The sequence below is a fragment of the Protobothrops mucrosquamatus genome, unplaced genomic scaffold (assembly GCF_001527695.2).
Source record: "Protobothrops mucrosquamatus isolate PMUCROS unplaced genomic scaffold, P.Mucros_1.0 scaffold4550, whole genome shotgun sequence".
NCBI lineage: Eukaryota > Metazoa > Chordata > Lepidosauria > Squamata > Viperidae > Protobothrops > Protobothrops mucrosquamatus.
The window spans coordinates 30712-49131 of NW_015390455.1; the positions used below are offsets into that span (position 1 = coordinate 30712).

Consider the following 18420-nt stretch of genomic DNA (forward strand, 5'->3'; position numbering starts at 1 on the left):
TCTCTCTCTCTCTCTCTCTCTCTCTCTCTCTCTCTCTCTCAGGAACAAGACGGGTATATTAGGCTGGAGGAGCGAAAAGACCGAGATGGTGAACGGGTACGAAGCCAAGGTGAGACCTCTGACACTGAGGACTAGAAGCTTGACAAGTGGATGGGAAGAGGGGTAGGAAGGGGCAGAAACGTACCGTGTGTCCCTCGCTCGACAGGTTTACGGGGCTTCCAACGTGGAACTCATCACCCGGACGCGGACCGAACACCTTTCCGAGCAGCACAAAGGAAAAACTAAAGGTGAGGATCGCTTTGCTTTCGGCCAAAAATTCAGATTATTTTTCCTTGCTGAATTGTGCTGCTCCTCCTATTTGTAACACGGGTGTTCTTATTGCGGCCTCCTTAAAATGTTTCGCGGGTCAAGTCCTTGCCTTACGACCGCAAGGGAGCCCGAAATTTCCCATCGCTAAACCAGACATTTGTTAAGCGGGTTTCGACCCATTTTACGACCTCTCACCACCGTCGCGAAGCGAGTCACTGCTGTTAAATGAGTAACACAGTTGTAAAGTGAACCTGGCTTTCCCCCTCGACTTTACTTGTTGAGAGGTCGCGCAAAAGGGGGAGATCACGTGACACACACACACACACACCCCGGGATGCGCCAACTGTCATAAATACGAGTCGGTTGCCAAGTGTCCGAATTTTGATCCTGGGGATGCTGCGACGGTTGTGTGAAAAATGGCCAAAGATCCCTTTTTTTTTTTTACTGCTGTTGTAACTTCGATTGGCCGCTGAACAAACCGCCGTAAGTCGAGGATTCTCTGTCATTCATTTTGCTTTTTTATATTCTTTCGTCTCACCCCGTTTCCCTGGAGTGTTTGGACATGGATCTCATTAGAAATAATTCTAATTAAAAAAAAACAAACCCGTAACCCATCGACTTTGTGCTCTGCCCCAGATGTGGCATAACTTTATATTATATTTCATCTCCTGTGTTGGTCCTGTTCATTAGGATTAGAATAACAGAGTTGGAAGGGACCTTGGAGGTCTTCTAGTCCAACCCCCTGCTCAGGCAGGAAACCCTATACCAGAGGTAGGCAACCTAGGCTGTTTTATGATTCGTGGACTTCAACTCCCAGAATTCCTGAGCCAGCCATGCTGAGGGGAAAGGGAGAGGATTCCAAGCTGAGCCATGCTGTCTCAGGAATTCTGGGAGTTGAAGTCCACGAGTCATGAAGGGGTCAAGGTTGCCTACCCCTGGTCTTGGAGGCTCACCGCTTAGAACAGGAGGACTTAGGACAGGGGTAGGCAACCGTGGCTCTTTTATGACATGTGGACTTCAACTCCCAGAATTCCTGAGCCAGCATGGGGGAACTATGGCCCCCTTCATGACTCGTGGACTTCAACTCCCAGAATTCCTGAGCCAGCCATGCTGAGGGAAAAGGGAGAGGTTTCCAAGCTGAGCCACGCTGGCTCAGGAATTCTGGGAGTTGAAGTCCACAAGTCATAAAAGAGCCAAGGTTGCCTACCCCTGCCCTATACCATTTCAGACAAATGGCTGTCCAGTCTCTTCTTAAAAACTTCCAGTGTTGGACCATTCACAACTCCTGGTGGCAGGTTGTTCCACCGGTTAATTGTTCTAACTGTCAGGAAGTTTCTCCTTAGTTCCAGGCTGCTTCTCTCCTTGATGAGTTTCCATCCGTTGCTTCTTGTCCTGCCTTCAGGGGCTTTGGAGAATAGCTTGACTCCCTCTTCTTTGGGGCAGCCCCTGAGATACTGGAAGACTGCTATCCTGTCCCCCCTCGTCCTTCTCTTCGTTAAACTAGACAGACCCAATTCCAGCAACCGTTCCTTATATGTTTTAGCCTCCAGTCCCCTAATCATCCTTGTTGCTCTTCTCTGCACTCTTTCTAGAGTCTCAGTATCTTTTTTACATCGTGGTGACCAAAAACTGGATCTTCCACCCACAAATTCCAAATTACACCCCCTTTTTAACCGCTTTCATCTCTTCCAGGTGGTAAAACCCCATTGCAGTCCTTTCTGGGCATTGCCGAACAACACGTGGGTCCCAACAACGGGGTGAGTAACTGGAAGGACAGCGGGCGCGAGGGTCCCGGCGCACGGGGGAAGCAACTCCCATGTTTTCTCTGACCCTCTGCAGGCTCTCATCACGCAGACGCTGAGCCACGCCAACCCCACGGCCATCACGCCCGAGGAATACTTCAACCCCAGTTTTGAGCTGGGGACCCGGGATATGGGGCGACCCATCGAACTCACCACCAAGACGCAAAAGTGAGAGCCGAGCCAGGGGGCTGTTGGACTGTTTTTGAAGGGTGGGACAAGTGGGGGGGGTAGGGGGAACCTTTCCTCACGTCGTCCTCCCCTTCCTCCCTCAGGTTCAAAGCCAAGTTGTGGCTGTGTGAAGACCACCCTTTGTCCCTGGCCGAGCAAGTGGCCCCCATCATTGACCTCATGGCGGTCAGCAACGCCCTCTTTGCCAAACTCCGGGATTTTATCACGTTGCGCCTGCCGCCTGGCTTTCCGGTCAAGATTGGTGAGGGTCAAATGCCAGGAAAGGGTCAGGCGGAAGAAAAAATTGCCTATATAGAAACAACGTGCTTCTCTCCTGCATCTCTCACAGAGCAGAGAGATTGGAGAGAAAGGGATTTTAAGAGACTCCTGCAATCTCTTTGCTCTTCAACATAGATCAAAAGCAATGAGATTGTGCAAGAATGCAGGGCTGGGTGCAACCGGTTGTGCTTTGTGAAGAGTTTACAGTATTCTCTTGTAGGTGAATTCTGGGAGTTGAAGTCCACTCTTTAAGCATGGCTGGCTGGGGGATTCTGGGAGTGGAAGCCCACCCCTCTTAAAGCAGGCTGGCTGGGGAATTCTGGGAGTGGAAGCCCACCCCTCTTAAAGCATGGCTGGCTGGGGGATTCTGGGAGTGGAAGCCCACCCCTCTTAAAGCATGGCTGGCTGGGGGATTCTGGGAGTGGAAGTCCACCCCTCTTAAAGTATGGCTGGCTGGGGGATTCTGGGACTGGAAGTCCACCCCTCTTGAAGCAGGCTGGCTGGGGAATTCTGGGAGTGGAAGCCCACCCCTCTTAAAGCAGGCTGGCTGGGGGATTCTGGGAGTGGAAGTCCACCCCTCTTAAAGCATGGCTGGCTGGGGAATTCTGGGAGTCGAAGTTCACCCATCTTCAAGAATGCTGGCTGAGGAATTCTGGGAGTTGAAGTCCACTCTTCTTAAAATTGCTGACTTTGAGGAATGCAGTGGGTTAAAAGCTTTGGCGTTTTTTTTCTGAAGATGCTGAACCAGAAGCTACAGATCCATTCATTGTGCAAACCCCATTGTATGTTTGTGTTTCTGTGTGTGGGTGGGTGGGGGAGAGAGAGAGAGCTGTTCTGCTTTACAGCGATGGTGGAAGATGGGAGTTGGAGTGCAAGACACAGACAAGAGGCTGCTGAAGGAGACCACCGGTGTGAGTCTTCCTTCTGCAAAAGTGACCCTCCCTGTCGCCTGGTGCTGAAGGAGGCTGCTGAGACACACCTACACAAACACAAACACACCCCTGCCCTGTGCTCCCTTCCCTCTCGCCTCCAGAAATCCCCATCTTCCACATCCTCAATGCCCGCATCACCTTTGGCAACTTGAATGGCTGCGATGAGCCGGTGGTCTCTCTCCGCAGCACGGGCAGCCCCGGCAGCGATGCCCCCTCGCCCGGCAGTGACCGGTCCAGCATCAGCAGCTCCAGCTCCCTTGGTGAGTGAGGGGGGGCGAGAAGGGAAGGGAAGGGGGACATGGGGTGGGTTGATAGGGTGGGGGGGCCAGGAGGCGCCCCACAAAACCAGGTGGCATAAGCAAGTGGCACAACCCGCCTCCAGAAGCGGTGAATGCTCCAACACTGGAGGTTTTTAAGAAGAGACTGGACAGCCATTTGCCTGGAATGGTATAGGGTTTCCTGCCTGAGCAGGGGGTTGGACTAGATGACCTCCAAGGTCCCTTCCAACTTTATCATTATTATTATTATTATAGTTAGACATAACAATATTGTAATATAGGGGGTTGGACTAGATGACCTCCAAAGTCCCTTCCAACATCATCATCATCATCATCATCATCATCATCATCATCATCATCATCATCATCATCATCATCATCATCATCATCATTATTATTATTATTATTATTATTATTATTATTATTATTATTATTATTATTATTATTATTATTATGTCAAGATGGCATCACAAGCATTTGATTTATTTATTAAACTTGTATGCTGTCCATCTCACTGTCCAAATGACGCCTGCATCCTTCTGACGGTGGCTGGACCCCCTTTCTGCAGGTTCCTGCCGCTGCTTTGAGATGGACCCCTCCCTCTTCGAAGCCCCCCAGGGTTACAGCATCGTCGGGAGACACCCGGAGCCCTTGCGGGAAGATGAGGATGATTTACTGCAGTTCGCCATCCAACAGAGCTTGCTAGAGGCGGGCAGCGAATATGACCAGGTAAGGGACCACCGACCTCGGGAGGTTGGGGGTCTGGGGGGACCAGAAGCTGGGCATCGCTGGGCTGGCCCAAGAAGGAAACTCATCAAGGAGAGAAGCAACCTGGAACTAAGGAGAAACTTCCTGACAGTGAGAACGATTAACCAGTGGAACTCCTTGCCTCCAGAAGCAGTGAATGCTCCAACACTGGAAGTTTTTAAGAAGAGACCGGACAGCCATTTGTCCGAAATGGTATAGGGTTTTCTGCCTGAGCAGGGGGTTGGACTAGATGACCTCTAAGGTCCCTTCCAACTTTATTATTATTATTAACAACCTGCCTCCAGAAGCTGTAAATGCTCCAACACTGGAGGTATTTAAGAAGACCTTGGAGGTCATCTAGTCCAACCTCCTGCTCAGGCAGGAGACCCTATACCATTTCAGACAAATGGCTGTCCAGTCTCTTCTTAAAAACTTCCAGTGATGGATCAGCCACAACTTCTGGAGGCAAGGAGTTCCACTGGTTAAATGTTTAACTGTCAGGAAGTTTCTCCTTAGTTCCAGATTGCTTCTCTCCTTGATGAGTTTCCATCCGTTGCTTCTTGTCCTGCCTTCAGGCGCTTTGGAGAATAGCTTGCAGAGCCAGAACTGAGAATCGCGTGCCCAAATCCCTAAGTTCAACTTTCCGCTCCCTTAACTGTCTCCCATTGCTGACTCCCCCCTCCCCCAATGACCAGTCAGGTTCAAGCCAGATGTTTCCAGAACTTCAAGAAAGGCAACTGCTTTCTTCTCCCAGCCGGGTGACCTTGAAGCAGCATCTCAGGCAGATACAGTAGTTTCGCTTTCCCCAAGGATCTCCGCTCCTTTCCACCCTCCCTAGAGTCTACGGCAGGCTGCCATTGCGGGATAGGAAAACACGCAAGCCAGCATAAAGCGGCAGCTGAACTGGGATTGAAGCCCATCCCATCAGTGCATGCATTGCAGCTGCAAAGCGGGCTTCCACCGTAGTCAACACGTTCGCCATCTTGACTTTTTTGACCCTCTCTGCCCTGCCCGCCCAGACGTTGGGGTGCCTTATTCAGATTTATTTATTTAGAAAATGTATGTAGCTGCCTACTCACTCGCAGCAACTCCAGGCGACTTACAAACAATAAAAAAAAACAATGGGAGGTGTCTTCCGAGAACAGTCGTGTCACCTGGTCAGTTTCACTCACCAATATCCTTCATTCAGCTCCACGGATTGACAGCCTCCCCCGCAAACCTGGTTTAGTTCCTGTCCCTGCCAGTGACACAGATCCAGAAGCCAGGGATGGAAAAGACTGTGAATCTGGGTTGGAAGACTACTCTAGGTATCTGATCTGAGCTGGATCCGGTCTGGGTCCAGCACTAAGACGCTCTCATGGGCAAGCTTAAACCGAAGTTTTAAGCCCTTCCATGCTTTTAACCATGGTTGCTTCTCATCCACTCTTCCCTACATGGGGTTCTTCCAGGGGGGTTAAGAGATGACCCAGGTGTCATGACGTCATTTTCCCAGTGACATCATTCTGACCTCATTGTGGCTTCTGCCAAATGGGTCCTTGGCCCTTTAAGGTGGGAATTGCCAACACAGAACTTGTGGGTATCGTGACCACTTCCATGGTGGCTGCTAAAAAAATTAAATCCTTATTTTGTACTAAAAACGCATCTGGTTTCCATAAGGTCTCCTAAATTTTTGTAGGGTTTTTAGTGTGTCGTGTTTTAATTGATGACTTTAATGGAGCGTTTCTCATTTCTCAAACTTGGTCTGCCATATGCTAAATAAATAGATAAATCAACCTTGGTCACTTTAAGACATGTGGGCTTCAACTCCCAGAATTCCACAATCAGTATTTTTTTAAGACTTATGGACTTCAATTCCCAGAATTCCCCAATCAGTATTTTTTTTTAAGACTTATGGACTTCAACTTCCAGAATTCCACAATCATGCTTTAAGCTGGTTGGACTTCAACTCCCAGAATTCCACAATCAGTATTTTTTTTTAAGACTTACGGACTTCAATTCCCAGAATTCCACAATCATGCTTTAAGCTGGTTGGACTTCAACTCCCAGAATTCCACAATCATGCTTTAAGCTGGCTGGGGAATTCTGGGAGTTGAAGTCCCCCCGCCATCTTAAAATTGCCAAAAGTGGAGAAACACTGCTTTTCTGGGGTCCATATTATTACACGGCGATGGCCAGTTTGTTTAATCGTGGCTTGATTGTGGCTTAGGCCAGTAAACCAGAATTGAGGCAGGATCGCGGGAGGTGAAGTCCCAAGAAAGTAAACCGTAGGCTGGCACCACATTTATTTATTTATTGAATTTATATTGAATTTATATTGAATCTGAATCAGGTCTCTCAAGTATCCAAGGGACGGTGTTCTCTCTCTTTCCCACAGGTGACCATTTGGGAAGCTTTGACCAACAGCAAGCCAGGCACTCTGCCGGTGTCCCAAGAAGGACGTCGAGTCTGCAGGTGAGTTTCTCTGCGGGCGTCACTTCCGCTTCCGGATTGGTCCATTTTACTTCCTCCTTCCGAACACCTGTCAACACCTGTCCTCTGTTTGCCCTCCCCAGGACACCCCAGCACACGCCGCCCCCGCGGCCCGCCGTCCCCCAGCAGCCACCCCCCACACCAGGCCGGGGTCCCGGGCTGCCCACCTACGCCGAGCAGCTGCGCATGGCCATGGAGCTCTCCGCCAAAGAACAGAAAGAAGCCGAACGGCGTTCGCGCCAGGAGCAGGAAGAACTGGAACGGATCCTGCGCCTGTCCGTCACCGAACAATAAGCCCCCTCCTCACCCAGGGGGTCTTGGGCAGGGGCACGCACACACACAGCTCCGGCCAGCCCCTGGGGGCCACCAGCCAGCACTAACAGACTGTGCCTTCCCCAGTTCTGGCTCTGCTCATGCACAAACCTGGGCACCACCAGGACGGAGCGGGTCGGGGCGTGGGGGGCACAGCCGGGACGGGGCGGGGGGCTGGCAGGGGGTCCCGACACGTTTCCCCTCTCACAGCTGAGCCATTTAATTTGCCCCTCTGGTGGGGGGGTTAATCAGTTAGACATCGGCCACTGTCCGTCCGGCTTTCCTCGCTGTTGCCCATTGTGGCCAAGAGGGGAGGGGTCTCCCTTCCCCTCTTCCTTTTTCCGGGTTGGGGGCTGCGAGGCTCTGAGTTCTATCCATTTGGGCAGCATCACAGCCAAGTCTCCTCTTTCAGGGTGCAAAACCCCCAGAGGGCCACCGGAGGGCGCAAGCACACACACACACACACACACTCATCTGGGCTGCCCTCTAGTGGCCAGCTTGATTTTGGCAAGCCTAATTCGGGACCCCCCAATTCTTAACCCGGGTGCAATCGGAGAACGGCGGGAAGCTCATGAGGAGCTGTTTTGGGGGTGGGTGGGAGCAAATTTGGAGCCTTAACACCTAATTGCCGAAAGGGGGTTGGACTAGAAGACCTCCGAGGTCCCTTTCAATCAACTGGTGGTTCTCGACTTGACAACAGTTCGTTTAGTGACCGTTTGACATTACGACAGCGCTGAAAAAAGTGACTTACAGCTGGGGTTTTGTTTTTTTTCACACTTAGGACCGTCGCAGGATCCCCACTTTTTGCCGGCTTTCGGCAAAAAATGACCTAACGTGCGGTCACGTGACTGTGGGAAGCCGCAAAGGGCCGTAATTGTGTCCGATTGCCAAGGGTCATGTGATCACTTGGGGGGGGTTTCAGCCTTGTGAACTTCGGAACTGCGTCGTAAGTTGAGGAATTCCTGTACAGGTAGTTTGAAATTACGACGGTGCTGGAAAAAAGTAACTTACGGCCTGTCCTCACACTTACGACCACTGCAGTGTCCCCTGGCCACGTGATCCAGGTTTAGGCACTTGCCAACCGGCCTGTACAGGTAGTCCTCAACTTAGGACCACAGTCGAGACCAACATTTCCGTGGTTAAACAAGACAGTTATTGAGTTTTGCCCCATTTTACGTCCTTGACATTGTCGTTAAGTGAATCACGGCAATTGTTAAGGTGGGAGCACGGTCGTTAAGTGAATCCGGCTTTCCCCCCCCATGGACTTTGCTTGTCGGAAGGTTGCAAAAAGGGATCGCCTGACTTCGGGACGCTGAAACCGTCATCAATACCGGTCAGTTGCCAAGTGTCTGACTTTTGATCACGTGACCAGGGGGACGCTGCAACAGTTGTGTGAAAAGCAGCCCTAAGTCATTTTTTTCAGTCCCGCCGTAACTCCAAACGGTCACTAAATGAACGGCTGTACGCCGAGGACCGCCTGAATTGAATTCAGGAAATGCAAAGTGCAAAAAGGAAAAAGGAGATTATAGTTAGTTAATCCTGGTTTAATTTAGCACAGAGCCCGGAGGGTGAATCTAGAAGCCTTGTTAATTTGGGGAGGAGCACGTTAAAAAAGTGGGTGGGACTTGGTGCCCTCTTGGCCGCCATCTTGACTTTTTTGACCCACCCCGATTCAGACGTGCCCAGAAGTCTTTGCCGAGCCCAAAAACAGAGAGTGGCGAAAAGCCACCCCAAGATGCTTGGGGAGCCCCTCGGCAGCGTGTCCCCCCCCCTCTCCGCACACCCCAATTTTGCACCAGTTGCACCAAGTGCACTTAACCCCGCCCCCTGCCTGCCAATCAGGTCTCCACCCGCCTTCGGGGGCTTCCAGGTTCCTTTCGTGGCTGTGCCCCCCCTCCCAACTGCCCCCCAATAGGCGCAGGGGCATTTATGGGGTACACAGGCTGGCATTGGGGAGGGGCGACTTTGGTGCAAGAGCAGGCGGGCCACGGCCTCTCCGGAGTCAGCAGTGGGGGGGCACAGCATGGGGGGGCAACCCTGCACCCCCTTTTCTGCCATCGCCCCCTCCAAAGCCTGGTGTCTTGGATGCTTCCCTTGCAGGGGTCCTGATGGGGGCCCAGGATGTGGTCTCTCTTCCCATTTGGGGCCCCCTCCCCAATTGCAGGTGCCCCCTGCAAGGTCGTTACTACCCTGTTGTTCCATGGTGCTAACCTCTTGGGGGTGGGATGGAGACCCCTCTGCCAGGGTAGGGGTGAGGATGGCGGGGGCGGGCGAGGAACAGCCTGTAGCCCCCCCTCTCTCTTCCATTCCTCCCCGGGGGAGCCAGTGGGGGCCCTGTGTTTTGGGTGGTGGGAGGGCCAGAGGGGCTAAGGTGAAGCTGCTACAGCCATTACAAAAAGGGGGAGGGGGCCTCCGGGTACCCCAGACATCCGGGCGAAGGCGATGGAGACAGGCTTCCTGTGGGCCAGGTGTGTTTACCTGCACAGAAACACCAATAAAATACCTTAAGAACCCTCGCTTGTTTCTGCCTGTTTTTGGGGTGGGGGTGGGAGAGTCAGCAGGCTGCACCTGGGATGGGGAGGGGACCTCCCACTTCTTCCGGTATAGAGGTAGAAACCCACCCCCCAAACCCCCAATTGTCTGAAATGGTATAGCGTCCAGCACGGGGCTGGACTAGAAGACCTCCAAGGTCCCTTCCAGCTTCTATTCTATTCTGTTCTGTTCTGTTCTATTCTATTCTTCATTCCTTCTATTCTATTCTTTATTCTATTCTATTCTATTTTCTGTTCTATTTTATTCTATCCTGTAATTCTATTCTATTCTATTTTTTCTATATTCTATTCTATTCTATTCTATTCTTCATTCCTTCTATTCTATTCCTATTTTATTCTCTATTCTATTCTATTTTCTATTCTATTCTCTATTCTGTTCTATTCTATTCTATTTTCTATTCTGTTCTATTTTATTCTATCCTGTAATTNTCCTTGATCAGTTTCCATCCGTTGCTTCTTGTCCTGCCTTCAGGCGCTTTGGAGAATAGCTTGACTCCCTCTTCTTTATGGCAACCCCTGAGATACTGGAAGACTGCTATCATGTCCCCCCTCGTGCTTCTCTTCATTAAACTAGACATTCCCAATTCCAGCAACTGTTATTCTTGATTTACGACTGATTGTTTAAGGACAATTCAAAGTTGCAACAGGATGTGTTGTTGCACCAGGGGTGTCTAAGCTTGGAGACCTTTAAGACCCGTGGACTTCAACTTCCTATGCTGGCTGGGGAATTCTGGGAGTTGAAGTCCATAGGTTCAGGATTGGACAACGCTGCGTTAAACGGAATTTTACATCCAGTAAAGCATTTCCATCCACCTTAAAACGTCTCGGTTAATGACCACCTCACTCAACGACCGAGTGTCCAAGCTTGGAGACTTTTAAGACCTGTGGACTTCAATTCCCAGAATTCCCCAGCCAGCTACATGATTCCCCTTTTGCAACCAAAGTCAGGGGGGAAATGAATTCACTTTTAACAACCGGGTGACTAATTTAACCGCAGTGGATTTCACAACTTAACAAGTAGGGCAACAAAGAGCGTAAAATGGGGCAAAAATCATTGAACACCCGGTTGTAAGGTGAGGATTACCTGCATTGCATATTTGATTCGATCCAGTGTAGAGTTTAGAGTCGGGATATTTCCAAGTTTGGCCATTTTAAGAGGGGTGGACTTCCACTCCCAGAATCCCCCAGCCAGCCTGCTTTAAGAGGGGTGGGCTTCCACTCCCAGAATTCCCCAGCCAGCCTGCTTTAAGAGGGGTGGGCTTCCACTCCCAGAATCCCCCAGCCAGCCTGCTTTAAGAGGGGTGGACTTCCACTCCCAGAATCCCCCAGCCAGCCTGCTTTAAGAGGGGTGGACTTCAATTCCCAGAATCCCCCAGCCAGCCATGCTTTAAGAGGGGCGGACTTCCACTCCCAGAATTCCCCAGCCAGCCATGCTTTAAGAGGGGTGGTCTTCCACTCCCAGAATCCCCCAGCCAGCATTGCTGTGCATGGAGGGAGAACGCGGCTGAGATTGCCTGTGGGTTCCCTCGAGGGCATCCAGCTGGGCCCCACGCTTGCTCCGGGTGCCCATTTCCTCCCCCCCCCCGCAAAGAAAACAACTCAGAGCCAAGAAGTCTGATCAGCCATTCGAAATATATATCTATATATATATATTTATCAGCATATGCAAATGAGCAATGGCCCTATTTTCTCTCCCCCCACCCCACCAGGGAGGCGGTCATTTTGTACTACAAGCCGGGGGGGGGCAAAGGGGGGGAAGGCGTTGCTGTAACCGAGCATCCTTGTTCCTCCACCTCCGGCTGCACATCTGGGCCTGGCCCAGCTGCAAAACATCTGTACAACATTCAGCAATTGAGATGGAAAACTCACGACAAGACAGCAGGCAACCCCCTCCTCAATGCCTGCAGATGCCCCCCCTTCGGACCAGTGTTGCTGGGCCACAGGGTTCCCCCCCACCACTTCCAGCAGAGGCTGGAGACTCCTCTTGGCCCCCCATCCCTCCGGTAAAACCAATCCCCCGCCCGCAGGGTCTGGCTGCCCACGGCTCTCTCCCTCCCTCCCTCCCTCTCCACAGACCCAGACCCATTTCTAATCCTTGCAAATCTAAGGGTCCAACTTTTCCTCGGTCGCACGGCAAAACTCCACGACAAACCTGTGGCTCACAGCAACCCCACCCCCTTCGCCCCATTCCTGGGGGGCTGAAGGGTGAGTTGGCATCACAGCAACCCTACCCCGCAACCCCCACCCCACCCCGAGCGTCCAGCAGTCGACGGAAGACCTTTTCTCTGAACCCTGCTTCCACCCCCAAAATCAAGGTAGTCCGGAGTCAGGTTGGAGAGAAAGGGATGAGAGGAGAGCAGGGCCATTTTTTGCAGCGGGGAGCAGCATCCCCTGCGAAATGCCCACTGAGCTGAGAAGAAGCGGATGGATGGGGGAGATGATCGGTCTGTCTCCGGGATGGCAAAGTTCTGGGGGGGCAGGGGGGGGCAGAAGTAGGCTAGTCCGTCACGTCTGCGAGTTCGCAGAGAGTGTTTTCCAGGTCGGTGATGCGCTTCTCGTGATCTTGGATGGTCTGGCGCAGAGTGCGGATTTCTTGCAAGAGGTCCTCGAGGGTGGAGGTCTGGGGGGGGTGAGCAAGAGAGGAGGAGGAGAAGGAGAAGGGGAAGAAGGAGATGAAAAAGGAGAAGAAAAGGGAGAAAATGGAGAAACAGGAGGAAGGAGGCGGAGGAGGAGGAGAAAAAAGAAAAAGGAGGAAGAAGATGAGGCGAATGAAAAGGATAAGCAGAAAAGAAGAAAGAAAGGAGAAGGAGAGGAGAAGAAAGAGGAAAAAGGAGGAGGAAGGGGAGGAGGAAGAGGAGAATGAAAAGAAGGAGAGAAGACAAAAAGAAGAAAAAGCAAAAAAAGGATGGAGGAGGAGGAGGAGGAGAATGAAGGAGAAGGAGAGGTGAAAAAAGAAAGAAGGAGAGAAGAAAGGAAAAACGAAGAGAAGGAGGAAGAGGGGAAGAAGAGAATGAAAAGGAGAAGGAGAAAGAAAGAAAGTAGAAGAGAAGAAAAAGGAAAAAGGAGGAGTAGAAAGAGAGAAGAAAGAAAGGAGAAGGAGAGAAGAAAGGAAAAAAGAAGAGGAAGAGGGGAAGAGAAGAAGAATGAAGAGAAAGAGAGGCAAAGAAAAAGAAAGAAGGAGAATGAGAAGAAAGGGGAAAAAAGAGGAGGAAGAGGACGGGGAGGAGGAAGAGGAGAATGAAAAGAAGGAGAGAAGAAAAAAAGGAGAAGAAAAAGGAAAAAGAGACGGATGAAGGAGGAGGAGAATGAAAAGGAGAAGGAGAGGAGAAAAAAGAAAGGAGAGAAGAATGGGGAAAATGAAGAGAAGGAGGAGAAAGGGGAAGAGGAAGAAGAATGAAAAGGAGAGAAGGAGAAAGAAAGAAAGGAGAAGAGAAGAAAAAGGAAGAAGAGAAGGAGGAAGAAGGAGGAGGAGGAGAAGGAGAGGAGAAGAAAGAAAGGAGAAGGAGAGAAGAAAGAGGAAAAAAGAAGAGAAGAAGGAAGAGGGGAAGAGAAAGGAGAAGGGGAGAAGAAAGAGGAAAAATGAAGAGGAGGAGGAGGAAGGGAAGAAGAGAACGAAAAGGAGAGAAGGAGAAAGAAAGAAAGAAAGAAAGGAGAAGAGAAGAAAAAGGAAGAAGAGAAGGAGGAAGGAGGAGGAGGAGGAGGAGAGGAGAAGAAAGAAAGGAGAAGGAGAGAAGAAAGAGGAAAAAAGAAGAGAAGGAGGAAGAGGGGAAGAGAAAGGAGAAGGAGAGAAGAAAGAAAAAATGAAGAGGAGGAGGAGGAAGGGAAGAAGAGAACGAAAAGGAGAGAAGGAGAAAGAAGGAAAGGAGAAAAGAAAAAGGAGGAAGGAGGAGGAGGAGGAGAGGAGAAGAAAGAAAGGAGAAGAAGAGAAGAAAGGAAAAATGAAGAGGAGAAGGAAGGGAAGGAGGAAGAAGAGAATGAAAAGGAGAGGAGAAAGAAAGAAAGAAAGAAAGAAAGAAAAAGAAAGAAGAACGAGAAGAGGGAAAAAAGAGGAAGAGGAGGAAGAGAAGGAGGTGTGTCAGTTAACGGAGGAGGAAGGGGCTGGGTTGATTCCCACAGACAAGGCCCACGATGTCTCTCTCTCTCTCTAACACACACCCACACCCACACCCACACAACCACACCCAAGAGGCTCAACCACTCACAGAAAAATTGGCGTCGCAGGCGGAGAGGCCCCTGCGGGAGCCGGGCGGGGGCTTGCTGTCCAGGATGTTCTTCTTACTGACTTTGAGCTCGCGGTTCTTGAGGGGGACGTAGCCGTCACGCAAGGAGACCAGGAGGGGCTCCGCGTCTTTCCCGGCCAGCCATTCCTCCGCCTCCAGGGCCGGCTCGGGGCCAGGGGTGTCCGGGTACAAGTCATCCTGGAAGAGGTCCGACTGCCGAGAAAGGGGAGAGGGGAGAGGTCAGCAAGGGGCGGGGGGCGGGACCCTCCCCAGAAACCCCTCGCCCCCCTCCCCACTCACCCCCAGCCTCAGGGGAGGGTTCGCTCTGCTTTCTAACTCGGATGAGTGAATCCGTGGATCAATGAATGAATCAATGGAAAAGCCGATGAAGCAATCAATGGACAATTAATCAACCAATAGAGCATTCGATGAAACAGTGGTTCAATGAATCAATCGAGCACAAATCAATGAATCGGTGAATCAATTGAGAACCAATCAATCAATCAATTGAGAGCAAATTGAGAAGAAATCAATGAATCAACTGAGAACAAATCAATGAATCAATTGAGAACTAATCAATGAATCAATCAATGAATTGAGAACAAATCAATCAATGAATTGAGAACAAATCAATGAATCAATTGAGAACTAATCAATGAATCAATCAATGAATTGAGAACAAATCAATGAATCAATGAATTGAGAACAAATCAATGAATCAGAGAACAAATCAATGAATCGAGAACAAATCAATCAATTGAGAACAAATCAATTGAGAACAAATCAATTGAGAACAAATCAATCAATTGAGAACAAATCAATTGAGAACAAATCAATTGAGAACAAATCAATGAATAAATCAATCAATTGAGAACAAATCAATCAATGAATCAATCAATTGAGAACAAATCAATCAATTGAGAACAAATCAATCAATCAATAAATTCCAAGCAATTGAATGAATCAATCGAGAACAAATCAATCAATGAATCAATCGAGAACAAATCAATGAATTGAGAACAAATCAATCAATGAATTGAGAACAAATCAATGAATCAGTCAACAAAATCAAGAATTAATCAATGATTGATTTGTTCTCAATCAATTGAGAACAAATCAATGAATTGAGAACAAATCAATCAATGAATTGAGAACAAATCAATGAATCAGTCAACAAAATCAAGAATTAATCAATCAATGATTGATTTGTTCGATTGATTCATTGATTTGTTCTCAATTGATTGATTCATTGATTGATTTGTTCTCAGTCAAACAGGGGGACTAATCCTTTTGATTTTGATGCCTCTCTTAATTCTATGACAACCTCAAAATAAACAACTGTGTGGTCCCGCTGGAAAGACGCACCTTCACGTTTCATGCTTGGAAGTTTGTTTCCCAAGTTAGGAAACTTTAAAATGTGTGGACTTCCACTCCCAGGATTCCCCGGCTAGCATTCTGGAAATCTTTTGTAATGCCACTGGATAGAGATTTGGGATTCCAGGGTAAAAGTCTTTCTGTCCCTGGGGGTTGCACCCCACGCAAATGGGCCAAAAGGACGTCACTCTATTTACAGAATACAGAATAACAGAAGTGGAAGGGACCTCGGAGGTCATCTAGTCCGACCCCCTGCTCAAGCAGGAGACCCTACCTACACCATTCCAGACAAGTGACTATCCAGTTTCTTCTTGAAAGCCTCCAGCGATGGAGCACCCACAGCTTCTGGAGGCAAGCCCTTCCACTGATTAACAGAGTAGCAGAATTGGGAGGGACCTCGGAGGTCATCTAGTCCAACCCCCTGCCCAAGCAGGAGACCCTACCTACACCGTTCCAGACCAATTCATTAAAGGCTCACCTTTCGTGGTACAGTCATAACAATGGGCTCACATTTCCGTTCGTGCAGCTTGTAAAACCTGGGGGGGGGGAGAGACAAGGGACGTTACTGGTCTGACATGGGGCTGGGGGCTTGCATAGGCGTGAGACGAAGGCCTCCCCCCCCACCCCAACCCCCATCTCTTTCCCCCCCCCCATCTCATAATCCCCTCCCTGCTTCTGAAGCGCTTGGATCCAGTTCGTTCCAAGCAGGAGTGGGACGGAAATGACTTCTTGAAAGAAAGGGGTGTTTTTTTGAACCCCTACCCACCCTAACAAATTTCTTTTAAAGTCGTACAATCTCCCCCTCCCCTCACTCACTGACACCCCCCCTCAGTTTGGGGTTTTTGTCCTCTTTGCGTCAATCTTGCCCCATGGTTCCCAACCCGGATCACTTTAAGACCTGTGTGGACTTCAAACGACTTCACGTCACGACCGCTTTACTTAGCGGCGTGGAAGCGGCGGTGTCAATTGTGGCCGTAAGCCAAGGACTTGTGCATCGTCACAAGATCGTCCAGGAGGCAGCAGGACTTCCTTGTTTTTTCCTTTGAAGACGTTTCGCTTCTCATCCCAGAAGCTTCTTCAGCTCTGACCGGATGGTGGGAGAATGGAAGGATTTATACTCCTTGCAGACAGCTGGTCATTTGCATCCTTTGAGAGAGTCGTTGATGCCACTTGGAAGATTGTCTGTGTCCTTAAGTTCATCTGAGTGGTGCAAATGGGTGTGGGGCCTTCTTGGCTCCAGGATGTATTCCGCCCTGTGTCCCTCCTGTAGCCAAGAAGGCTCCACACCCATTTGCACCACTGAAGTGGCCTTAAGGACACAGATAAGCCTCCAAGTGGCCTCAATGACTCTCTAGAAGGATGCAAATGACCAGCTGTCTGCAAGGAGTATAAATCCTTCCATTTCCCTTGAAGACGTTTCCCTTCTCATCCAAGAAGCATCTTCGGCTCTGATTGGATGGTATGGAATGGAAGGATTTATACTCCTTGCAGACAGTTAGTCATTTGCCTTCTTTTAGAGAGTCGTTGAGGCCACCTGGAGGTTTTACCTGTGTCCTCGGGGGTCACCTGAGTGGTGCAAATGGGTGTGGAGTTCCTTTCAGCAGTTCCAAGAAGGCTCCACACCCATTTGCACCACTCAGGTGACCTTGAGGACACAGACAAACCTCCAGGTGGCCTCAACGACTCTCTAGAAGGATGCAAATGACCAGCTGACTGCAAGGAGTATCAATCCTTCCATTTCCCTTGAAGACGTTTCACTTCTCATTCCAGAAGTTTCTTCACCTCTGACTGGGATGGTGGGGAATGGAAGGATTTATACTCCTTGCAGAAAGCTGGTCATTTGCCTCCATTTAGAGAGTCATTGAGGCCACTTGGAGGGTTGTCTGTGTCCTCAGGATCACCTGAGGGGTGCAAATGGGGGGGAATATCCTTTCAGCAGTTCCAAGAAGGCTCCACACCCATTTGCACCACTCAGGTGACCTTAAGGACACAGGCAAACCTCCAAGTGGCCTCAACGACCCTCTAAAAGGATGCAAATGACCGGCTGTCTGCAAGGAGGATAAATCCTTCCATTCTCCCACCATCCAGTCAGAGCCGAAGAAGCTTCCGGGATGAGAAGCGAAACCTCTTCCAAGGAAAAATAAGGAAGTCCAGTTGCCTCTTGACAAAAGCCCCTTTGGGACGGCCCTGACCTGGAGGGTGGAGAATCCCCCGTGGACATTGTCACAAGAGCGCTGCCCCGAGGACCGCCCCCCCTTGCCCCCCCGCTTGGATTTCGGACCCTCTGCCCCCCCGGAGCCTCACCTGGCGATTTCGCACTTGCTGACGTCCAGCCCCCGTTTGGGCATGAAGCCCATCCCCCGCTGGGGCTCCTTGCTGCTGTAGGTGCTCAGGTAGTGGACGTAAGGCGCCTCGTCCGTGATCTCGAAGTAGCGGATGCTGCTGTCCCCCTGCGGGGAAGGAGGCCGGGGTCTCAGTTCTGGGGGGCCCCCCACCCCTCCCGGCTCTCTGCCCCCAGAGGGAGGGGGGAATGGTCCTCCCAAGAGAGTGTTGGCTTTTTTAAAAAAAATCAGCCATTTTGCGAATATCTTCCTCCCTTCCTCCCTCTCTCCTTCCTTCCTTCTATCCTCCCTCCCTCCGTTTCTCCCTCCCTCCTTCCCTCTCTCCTTCCTTCCTTCTATCCTCCCTCCCTCCTTCCTTCCTTCTATCCTCCCTTTCTCCCTCCCTCCTTCCCTCTCTCCTTCCTTCCTTCTATCCTCCCTCCCTCCTTCCTTCCTTCTATCCTCCCTTTCTCCCTCCCTTTCTCCCTCCCTCCTTCCCTCTCTCCTTCCTTCTATCCTCCCTCCCTCCCTTTCTCCCTCTCCTCCCTTTCTTCTATCCTTTTTCCCTCCCTTTCTCCCTGATTCCTTTCCTCTCCTTTCTTCTCTCCTCCCTTTTCCGCTCTCTCCTTCCTTCTATCCTCCCTCCCTCCCATCCAC

The 18420-nt window shown here is 50.3% G+C and overlaps 2 protein-coding genes across 2 annotated transcripts in view; one reads left to right on the forward strand and one right to left on the reverse strand.

Annotated features, from left to right (window-relative positions):
- ANKRD13B (ankyrin repeat domain 13B) overlaps nt 1-7278 on the forward strand; it is a 19889-nt gene extending 12611 nt beyond the window's left edge. Inside the window, exons 6-14 of the mRNA XM_015828480.1 lie at nt 43-109; nt 206-287; nt 2002-2066; nt 2149-2279; nt 2384-2541; nt 3592-3750; nt 4337-4497; nt 6890-6966; nt 7068-7278. Of these exons, the coding sequence (XP_015683966.1) occupies nt 43-109; nt 206-287; nt 2002-2066; nt 2149-2279; nt 2384-2541; nt 3592-3750; nt 4337-4497; nt 6890-6966; nt 7068-7278 (1111 nt within the window). The remainder of the gene's footprint in view (nt 1-42; nt 110-205; nt 288-2001; nt 2067-2148; nt 2280-2383; nt 2542-3591; nt 3751-4336; nt 4498-6889; nt 6967-7067) is intronic.
- A 5067-nt stretch (nt 7279-12345) lies between these two features.
- CORO6 (coronin 6) overlaps nt 12346-18420 on the reverse strand; it is a gene marked incomplete at its 5' end in the record, with an annotated part of 12473 nt that continues 6398 nt past the window's right edge. Inside the window, 4 exons of the mRNA XM_015828478.1 lie at nt 12346-12468; nt 14051-14281; nt 15921-15978; nt 17747-17892. Coding sequence (XP_015683964.1) covers nt 12346-12468; nt 14051-14281; nt 15921-15978; nt 17747-17892 — 558 coding nt within the window. The remainder of the gene's footprint in view (nt 12469-14050; nt 14282-15920; nt 15979-17746; nt 17893-18420) is intronic.